Here is a 10,713-nt window from a genome sequence, read left to right as displayed (position 1 = left end):
TTGACGAGGAAGGTCTTCCAGGTGAGGCATTGTTGGCCGCCGTAGAGAGCTTGTCTATTTGCCGAGTGAGTTGTTGGAGCAGTGTCATAGCCTTGATTGTGAATTCGAGCATATTCTTTCTCTCCGCACATGATATATAGTGGTTCGGAAAGCTAGTCGAACGAGGATTCACTGCAACTTGCTGAAGTAAGCCCCAATGTGGTGAAAATGTATTCCCTTTTGGCGCTATAAAAGTGTTTCAAATTTAGTATACGAATGACTAATGTAGATTTCAAAAGACGATGATACTTCTTATTTGTAAAATGGACCACCAAGATTTTTCATTCCTTTTAAAAAGGAGATTTGATCTCTAAAGTCATATCGTAGAAAAGATTTGATGTATGAGATAATAACTAAAGAGGACAACATCTTTGCAACATAGCATCCTGAAAAGTTGATAAAACTGCAAGGAAGCATTACAGCTCAGACACATGCTTTGTAAGTTGTAACAGCTAAACATCCATGATTATTTTTTTAGTTTTTATCTAATTACTTTGTTATTATTTTAGTTGAAATGATCTAAGCTCGAATCTTAAGGGAGCAAATCCCATAAGAAATGATTGCTTTTGTATATTATATCGTATATTTTCAGAAAGAAGATAAAGTTGTCCCCCTTGAAGACCACCTGATCTGCATTTTTTACCTGTAATGTTCCATACCATGGTTTTGAATCTGATACATGTTTTAAAATCACTTGCTTGTTCCTTTTTTTGGTTGTTTTTGTTCCTTCCCAAAATGGTTTCCAAAAGCAATTAAAAAATGCATGGTCTTCTGCGAAAGGTGGTTCCGAGTTAGAGGAGTATTGTTTTACAACTTTTGTATATGACTGATTTTGTTGTTTAATAAATATAATATTTCAAAAAATAAAAAAATTACCTAAATACGCCAACTTAAAAAAAAAAAAATTATGTGTATATTCAACAATAATACGAGTTTCTTACAAATTACCTGCATCGTTTTTTTCACTATAGTAGAAATGGAATAGAAAAAATCTAAAGAAGTCAAACAGAAAATAGCTAGGAACTGAGATTTGATGTGCACATTTTTGTATATTTACTTTATTGATTTTCAATAGATTTGTGATCCCAAACAAAATCAATTGATCCATCGGTTTCCACAACAGTGCCCGTTTCAATTGCGAGCCAAAATGGAAAGATCTTTTTCTAACACCAATTAACTACGTAACAACCAGCAGATAATGAGATAAATCGATTTACAGAAAATTATAATCCTAAAACTAATATATGTTTGTATCAAACATATTATGTAACTAATTTTTTTTTTTTTATATATTTAAAACTGTGTTTTTTCGTGTAAAAAATATGTTTCACCGGAGAAATATTTGAATGTGTAAGAGGTTTTATGGTAGATAAAATATTGATAAAACTAGATTATGACCCGCGATACACCGCGGGAGTAAGTTTTTTTAAAATTGTTTTGTTAATGTATTATTTTAATACTAATTTTGCTAATATACTCTTTTGTTAGTTTTAGTGATTTAATATGTAAACCGTGGTATACCGCACAATAATTTTTATTTACTACAATCTTAATTAAATCAGTTTGATTCGACATATTTTATATTGGTGTTGTTAAAACATTAAAATGAGGATTTAACCCATATTGAAATATCATATTACTGATAGTTTATTTTTTAGTATTATCAATTCAATCTTGTAATGTCATATAACCCATCATGTAATATAACTCGTTTGTGTAATTTTGAAAATTTAATATGTTTAAATATTTATAATTTTAAACTTTTTATTAAGTTTAGATATATCAGTTATAAATTATAAACTTCTTAAAATTTTATAATTTACTATATACAGTAAATTTACTATATATGTATGTTGAACACACACTTTTATACTAATTGAGTAATATATGTTTGTTTTTAAAAATTCAAATCACAATATATGCAAGAAAAATACACCTTTTTTATTAACTTTATGTATTATATGATGATTCACTACATTTAAATTTTAAAATCAAAAAGAGATGATAGGAGAATAGTTTTTTTTTAATCTGGAATAAATCTTCTAAATATCTATATTAATTATAGAACATTATATATATATGAATATTTAAAATATTTTTATTGTGTTTGGTTATAAGGATAGTAGAGAAACTTAACTAAAATTGTTTGGCAATGAATATAAGCATTAAATAGCATTCAATGTAAAAACTTTCCGAAAAACATTTTTGAGCAAAAACTGCTGCAAAAATACTAGTATAGATGTTACTATTTATTGCAACATGTATTTTGTGTGGTTTAAAATCAAATTCATATCTCTTATGTTTTATTTTATAATCATAACAATTTTGCATGTTTCTTATGTAACCATAACAACATATACTAATTACTCAGTAGTTTAATTATTTAATTTTATTATATGTTAGTAACAATCGAATTCTAAACTAAATTTCCTAAAGATAATCTAATCTATTGATTTAATATTTTTGATTAGACTATTTCTTTTGAGTTAGTCGGTTTGTTAATATTTTCTCTCAATGATGGATTATTACCAAAAAAACCATTATGAAAAAATTAGTGAAATTCTAAAATCAACGTATTCATGTAAGAATACATTTCACCCATGAAATATGTGAACGTGGTAAAGAAAATATTTCTAAAATTTTACAATTTATGGCAATATATATATATTTTTGTGTGCTTTAAAAATCAAATTTATATTTATGGTTAATCGAGTAACTATAACAATTTTGCATAATCTAATAATCACTCATTTTAAAGATATTTTGATTTTTTTTGGGTACTAAGTTTATTTATAATGATAAGTGTTATTGTTTCATTCTTTTTTAATAGCACATAGATGAATGTACAATTAGAACGTATATTCCTATTCGGTTATCAATATTTCTATTTTTAATGAATAAATATACTAAATGTTGAGATTAATTAGTTTACATACTTAGATATATATTAATAATCACACATCATGATATCTCCTAATTTGTTGTCATTTTATATTTATTTATGAATATATATAAATACATTTATTGGGAATTAAGTTTCTTTTAATAAGTTGGAGATAATTCAAGGGTAATATACTTCTTTTTATAATCAATTATAATAACTGTTGAAAGCTTGTTATTTAAATTATAATTGTAATAATACTAACATAAAAAATAACATTTTTTATATGATTTTGTTAAGAAGTTATATGTTTAATAAGTTATGTGTTATTTATTTTTATTAACTTTATATTAATTGATATGTTTTTATAGCCTTTAGAATATTTTACTTATATTGATTTTAAGAAATCAATATTAAAATCAATATAAACATTGACTTGTATATTTGTAAGTAAATTTTAGTTAAATTTGCCTTAAAATAGTATGTAATTATTTAATTAGTTTTAATATGTGATATTTAAATTTGTGTGAGAAATGATGACAAATCTAATTATTATTCAGTAAATTGTTCTTTTTTTTTAAATATAATGACATGTTAATTTAATTAAATAAAAAATTTAAGGGTATTTTGCTAAAAGGTACACATAGCTCTCTGGCAGCGACTCATCTATTTTTTTAGATTGTGCTTCTCTATTAATATATAGGGGATTAGTCAAGAATAGTAAAAACTCTTTAAGAACAATTCTATTGGTAATCACGCCCAACAATTCTAAAAAACAATTAAATTTTTTATATTTTAATTAAATAATTTTTATTGTTTTTAATAAATAAATTAATAGATGATTTGGAAGTGCTTGAGCAACGTTTCTTAAATTTCTTAAGTAAGAAACGTTTTTCTTTCTCTAGTCTATTTTTTCTCATATTTATTATTATTTACTATCAGAGTCACTACTTCGGCAACCCTGTTGGACATGCTCTTAGCGTATTGATTCATTGACGTTGATTGAGTTTAACCCATGCTAATTAGTAGTTCATCTTAGGGGATTATTATAAACTTGTGAACATTAATGGAATTGATAACCTATTTGTATGCCGGAAATGCCAAAAAACAATTGCTTACAAAATAAGATAATATAAAACCACTTTTATAATGTGATGATCAATTAATGATCTGTCCATTCGGGGACATCAAAATTAAAAAAAAATGTTTAACGATCTTTTTTCTTTCTAATTAATTTGGGAATAATGATAAGCATGTGTTGGAAAGTAAGAAGGGTATGGCCTTTTTGGTGGGGAAGAATGTTTATTGACATCAAATTATAGCATGCATTGTCCCCCTCCAAAGGGTATGTGTCATTCCTTCACCCACTTCTTTTTTTAATATCGAAATGGAATTAAAATGTTTTATATATAATCATTTCCCTAACATAATAGGAATATCCATCGGGAGTGACTCTAATTATAAATCAGTTAAATGGTTTACGTTTTACATATCTTATATCTTATCGATGACCTGTCAACAATTGAAAAACGTGATCTTTAGTCCTCCCACTTATCATAAGCTGAAGCTTTTTAATAAGATGATTTACAAAAAGAGAACAAGTTTTAACAATAGTTTTACTACAAGAAATTTTATGCAATCATATCGGTCATTAATTAGACATGTTAAACTGTCTAATACTAATCGAACATGGTGTTTCTTCGTCGAACTTGATTTGAAACACAAACTTTATTGTTTTTTTTTTTTTGTATTTTGACATCATCATTCATCATGTTTTACAATTACATGTAAATAAAAAGATCATGTTTTAGTTCTTCTTGAACATATATCGGCATCTATATATGATGTTTTTTGAAAAACAATATACTATCTTTGTTTAATTTTATTTCAAACATATATATCTAACCGGAGATAATATATCCTTGATCCTTTTACCAAAAAAAAAAAATATCTCCTTGATCCATTAACATTTTATCTTGTAAGTATATAATTATAGTTTAGGAATACAACTAGCAAACGCGAGACATGTTGGAATGTTATCACAATGCAAGACGATATCGGATTCATAAATATCAATATATCATAGTTAGATATTTTATGAGGTAGGGTCTAAAATTTGATAAGTTTATTGTAAAATATTTGAAAATGTATATACTTTTTAATCTAAATAGATTAGATTTGTTTTTGGTTTTACACTCCACTAGGACCACTATCACCCAAAGATAACTAAAAACTTAAATAATGAATATAATTTTTTGAAAATTATTATATAAAAAAAGCTAGAAAATAATGATACAACAAAAGGCCGGAAACCATTAAATCATGTCTTCTGAGAGACTAGGGACTCCAAGTGGGTAACATGCTATTTGGTGACAACAACAACAAAAAAAAAAGATAGCAAAAAAAAAAGTCAAAATCTTTATTACATATATAGATTTACAGTATTTGCCTCTATTTAGAAAGACATAAAACATAAAGAAAGAACACATACTTGTACAAGTGCAAAAAGAAACAGCATATACATACATAGATTTGTGAACTTTTAAGAAATTGATCATCTCATGTTTGATAAGACCTGAGATTATTCAATACCAATATATATATAAAGAAGATGATAATTCAATGAAACCTTTTCATGAAATATAACCAAAGCAAAGCCTTTTCATGAAGTATGTGCGCGTGTGCAGTATGTTAACCTTTTCACTTAACCAAAGTATTTATCTTCTTTTCCCCCTCCATTAGCTTGAAAATTAATAGTTCCTTTTGATATTACTACTAGACTATTAGTAGGTACGAGTTTCATTTCAAACTCTAGATTATGCCAATTAATCTTTCTTTCAAAATATGCTGATTCACATATTGTCCTTAAATGCTCCAAACTCTCAAATATTAGTTAGTATTCTAGATTAAGCACTCTTTTTTTTTTTTTTTGTCAGGACTACAACTGGCCGGCTCATTAGCCAAATTCCTACATTCGTAAGAAGCGGGACTCGATCCCTGGTGTGATGATGCCTTCTACAAATAGACTTACCTCCTGCCACTGCACTAAGGTCACTTCACACTCTTTTTCATAGTATAACCAGCAAAATTCAAGTCGTATATTTAGACGTGGGATTGAAAAAAAACATTGTGTTGTCAAATAAATAAAATAAACTACTCTCTCTATTTTACAAAAAGTGTCATTGACACAATTTACATAAATTAAAAAATTGTAAAACTATACACATTTATTTTTATTTATAAATCATCAATGATTTAGATTCAATGTAAATTAGTTTTGGAATAAGAGGTAAATTAGAAAATTTAATATAAAAATATATTAAAATTCTAAAATGACATTCTTTGTGAAATAGAAAAAATATTAATAACGTGATAACATCACGTATTTAGTGGATAAAAAAAATGGTTAATGATACATAAATAAAATAAAAGATACCGAAATGGTGAATAGGAAAAAAATAAAATAAAAAAATAACACCATCGTTATGTATTGCTTTTAGTATTGTTTTCTGACTCTTGACAATAAAAATGGTAATGAAGCACAATTTATAATAGACAAATTACATGTTTGGATTAATCATTGAATGCATTGTATGTGTAAATGTGTCGTACACAATACTAATCCACAAGGTACAACTAAATTAGAAATTTTAATTGAAGGAGAAAAAGAGTTGAAAACGAATAAAATCCATAACCATGATGAAAATAATTAAAATAAATCTTTTGTTTGCCTACTATATATACACATGTTCGTTTAGTGTCCATTATTACACAACACAACACAACACAACACACTCTCTTCACTTCCTAATCCCTTAGACTTCCCCGGTGACCGGAGAAAAAAAAAGAGACTTCACCGGCGAAATGGATGAATCGTGGCGTATGAAGATGGGTTTAGGCGCTGATCCATTCTTCTCCATAGCTCGTAAATCAATGGACGCTAGGATCAACGCAGAAGATTTCGCCGATGTTTTTGGCGGTCCACCGCGAAGCGTCCTCACCCGAAAATTCTCCGGCGACTTCTCTCGTTCGGACTGTTTCTACGACGAGATTTTCCGACCGCCGGGGAATTTCTCCGGTGGCGGCTCCCTTGCTTCTTCTAAATCTCACGGCAGAAACTTACCGGCGTTCAGGATTCCCTCCGGCGGAGAAGGATTTTACGACGGCGTGTTCGGCGACCGCTGCGGGTCGGCCAAGGAGGGATTAAAGAAACAGAACTCGATGGCGAAATCGAGATCGAATTCGTCATCCGTACTCTCTTCAGAAGAGCTCAGTCCTCATTATCCACCACCGGCGGCAACTTCCGGCGACGACGTCGGGTTTTCTTCTTTCACTTCCAAACTCCGGTTAGTGAACTTTTACAATTCTATCATCCACATCATTGTTGGTTTATTCACAATTCTTAAGGACAGTTCCGTAATTTTAAACATGCTCTGTTTTCATTTTTGTCCTTTAGACCGTTAAACGTCCCTTCAAGAAGTCATAAACGAGACTCAAAGAAACAGAGTTTCCCGGCGTTTCCAACATCCAAAGATTCATTCTCCGGCCAAAACAACACGCCGGAAAAAGCAGATTTTTACTACAGAAAACCACATTTCACCGGATCCAGGAGAGCATCTCCGGAGACAATTAGCTTAGATCCTAATTCCTTCAGAAGAACGGATGATTACGGACCGAGCTCCCCTGCATCTTCCCCTGTTTCTTCCTTCATCTGCGAAGAAGAACACAACAACACTGATGCCAGACAGAGAAGGAACAGAGACGAAGAGGTAGTCGTAGTAGAAGACGAAGAAGACGAAGAAGAAGAGGAGATGAGCTCTTACGTAATTGAGATAAACTCAGACCGATTCGATCGTTACAAAGAAGAAGGAGGAGGAGGAGGAGGAGGAGGAGGAGGAGGGAACTCGGATTCAAACGACATGGATGAAGCAATAGCTTGGGCAAAAGAGAGATCACAAAGACCAGAAACGAAGCAAACAGAAGAAGAAGACGTTATCGATTCGAGAAGAAGCGAAGAAGAACCCAAATCAGAAGAAGAGGTTAGTGACTTAGTGTTGTTGTCATTGACATTTTCCCGGGAAAAAAAACTCAACTTTTTCTCAAGAAACTGATGAGATAAAAATGAAATGAATAATGCAGATGGAGATGGAGATGAAAGATGAAGAGATAAGAATCTGGTTAACCGGAAAAGAGACAAACATTAGACTTCTCCTCTCAACGTTACATCATGTAAGTGTGTGACTGTGTGTATAAATCAGAAATTGAATTGGTTTTAATGTTGTCTCGGACCGGTTACTTAACCGGGATTTGTTTATTTGTTGTTATTTCAGGTTCTTTGGTCAAATAGCAATTGGTATGCGATTCCTTTAGCAAATCTGCGAGATGGATCACAAGTGAAGAAAGCTTATCAAAAAGCTCGGCTTTGTTTACATCCAGACAAGCTACAACAAAGAGGTGGAGCTTCACCGATTCAGAAATCTGTCGCCAGTAGAGTTTTCGCAATTCTTCAGGTACTACTACTAAAACCGAATCAAAAATCGCCTTTTTAAGCTTCGGTCTTTTTGTGTTCTCGTCACTAAAAATCTGAGCTGCCATTTGGAAATTTGTAGGAAGCATGGGCAGTGTACGTAACAAACGAAGGGCTCTCTAGCTAAACCGGAATCCGCAAACATTTCTTCTCTCAGTTTGTATTAAACTTGAGGTTTTCAGAATCGGTTTATAATGCAAGAAGAATAAGAGCAAAAACAAAAAGCACAGTTTGGTTTCTTGATTGTAAAAGTCACATATATATTCCATTGTCAATGTTATTTATATACAGAAAACAATGCGTGAATTAAAATATAAAACCTTGATAAGAAAAAAAAACGAGAAAGCGAAATAAATAGAGCAAGTCTCACATGCATCAAACAGAGTAATAGTGAGTGTCTCCAAGCGAGAGTGATGTTTGAAAGATTTAACAATAATAGACATGACATAGATTCTCTAGACAACTCAAAAACTAGTATTCTATAATCTCTTGAGGTGGAATATGGTATGGGGCATTGAATCCGAATCTAGATGAACCACCCTCGTAGCTGCATTCAGCAAGATCGACTAGTCCGACCTCGGCGAAATCAAAGATATGGAATTTGTTAGGGAGCATGCCTGGAAAAGAGCTAGCAGGGACACAGAAAGGTTCAGACCTTGAGATGAAAATGCAGAGATCTCCTATGTCTTCAGTGTAAACCGCGTTTCCTTCTTCGTCAAGCTTGAACACCCTTAAAACACTTGTTTCCATTATCGCAACACCGTCGATGCTATCGACGATATTCCTGTACCACCTAACCAAGAAAGTTTCACCTGTGCATCATGACTCCACCAAGTGTTCGCTTGTGCTGTACAAATTCAAAAGCTCGGGTGTCGTCTTCATCTGTCCAGGATGGTACTGATATCGCAACTTCTGGAGCTTAGGTATGTTCTTGTACTGTTTGTGGAGATCCCATGATCCAATGAGGTGGTCTCCAGATCCGGGTATACGAAACATGCCGTGTTTCTTTGAAAACATGACTCGGGAGGAGAAGAAACAGGGGTTTTCGATTGTAATGTTGGTCCACTCGGGGTTACTTTGACCTGGTCTGCAAAAGCTTAGTTGAGGTCCCAAGAACTTGACAGCCACAACACAGTCCTTATCCTCTGGAGAAGGTAAAGACATTGCCACGTTGGTGACGATTTGGGTTTGGCAATGAGGCAGAGTTACAAGAGGAGGTAACGAGATACGTTTTGGATCTGAATCCGATGCAGCCGGGTTAAGATCGTCTTGGAGACGCACAGTTCCGTTCTTCAATGTAGCTACCCAGCCATGAGATGAACCGATCGTTACCATTGCCTCAGTAATATCATTATACACCAACTCCATAGGCACCTTCTTATCCAAACGAATGCGGCCACATTCGTTAGCATTTATAATCACGAGTTTTCCTAGATTTGCTCCGCAAGGATCAGCGCCGATGATAGAACAAGGAGGGGTTTGCAGCAAGCCATTAGAGCGAAGAGGAGGAGAGGCTCTAACAAACACTGGTTTCCGAAGACAGAGCTTCGGAGGCTGGCCGAGAAGCAGAGACATGAGTGTGTGTTCTTAGCGAAAGGCAAGTGTTACGTTATTAACAAGAAACCAAAAAAAAAACTTAATCGGCGATGTTAACATCTCCGCTAAAACCCTTTTTTATTAGTAGAGAGAAAGGAAGGAACTTGGTCACCAAGTGTTCAATCTCCAATATCTTTTTTATGGATATTCTTCTTTCCTTTTCAATCTCTTTAACTTCCAACTTTAAAGAACTCTAATCTTATTTTTTTGGTATTTTTTCCGGATGGATTGGGTTTGGTCTGCAGCTTGAATCAGAGGCTGAGGATTCACATGCTGAAGCTTCTCTATCTATGAAGATTTATATTCTTCAAGACTCTTGTGTTGAGTCCTATGTGTGTTGCACGGTAATATACAAAGAGGCGTTCAAGGAATAAGCTGATAAGAAACTTGGGAGAGTTTATGATGTATCATATGTTATAGAACCCTGAGAGCAAATGTAAAAGACTCTTCCTCAAAGTGGCAAATAAATTTGATGTTTGAAAAGACAGACTCTAGACTCAAACTCAAGTCCAAACTAAACTCAACTCAAGTCCAAACCCTAATTGCGATCTTGTTCACATTCTTCGCCCTCTGTTCACATTGATAAACAAGGAGTAACTTGGCCCCCAAGTTTTCCATCTTTGACATAATCTTTATGGACATTTATTTGTCTTTCCTTGTTTTCGTTTAA

At 32.2% G+C, this 10,713-nt stretch overlaps 1 protein-coding gene and 1 pseudogene across 1 annotated transcript; one reads left to right on the top strand and one right to left on the bottom strand.

The window, feature by feature from the left end:
* Window positions 1–6,686: 6,686 nt before the first annotated feature.
* On the top strand, window positions 6,687–8,742 carry LOC104741627 (uncharacterized). Its single transcript, XM_010462519.3, has 5 exons — window positions 6,687–7,266; window positions 7,377–7,959; window positions 8,060–8,149; window positions 8,251–8,430; window positions 8,530–8,742. Exons 1-5 carry the CDS (start codon window positions 6,785–6,787, stop codon window positions 8,572–8,574), a joined length of 1,380 nt encoding a protein of 459 aa, XP_010460821.2. The 5' UTR covers window positions 6,687–6,784; the 3' UTR covers window positions 8,575–8,742.
* A 176-nt stretch (window positions 8,743–8,918) lies between these two features.
* LOC104743631 (uncharacterized) lies at window positions 8,919–10,022 on the bottom strand (annotated as a pseudogene).
* Between the last annotated feature and the right edge of the window lie 691 nt (window positions 10,023–10,713).

Source organism: Camelina sativa, chromosome 14, assembly GCF_030686135.1.
Source record: "Camelina sativa cultivar CO46 ecotype springtype chromosome 14, ASM3068613v1".
Lineage (NCBI taxonomy): Eukaryota > Viridiplantae > Streptophyta > Magnoliopsida > Brassicales > Brassicaceae > Camelina > Camelina sativa.
This window is presented reverse-complemented; position numbering and strand designations above follow the sequence as displayed.

What these genes read in the sequence shown, in the direction of transcription:
- LOC104741627 (XM_010462519.3), top strand. Translation starts at nt 6,785, where the DNA reads ATGGATGAATCGTGGCGTATGAAGATGGGTTTAGGCGCTGATCCATTC. An exon ending in AACCCAAATCAGAAGAAGAG is followed by an intron (nt 7,960 to 8,059) that starts GTTAGTGACTTA and finishes TGAATAATGCAG; the next exon opens with ATGGAGATGGAGATGAAAGA. An exon ending in GAGTTTTCGCAATTCTTCAG is followed by an intron (nt 8,431 to 8,529) that starts GTACTACTACTA and finishes GGAAATTTGTAG; the next exon opens with GAAGCATGGGCAGTGTACGT.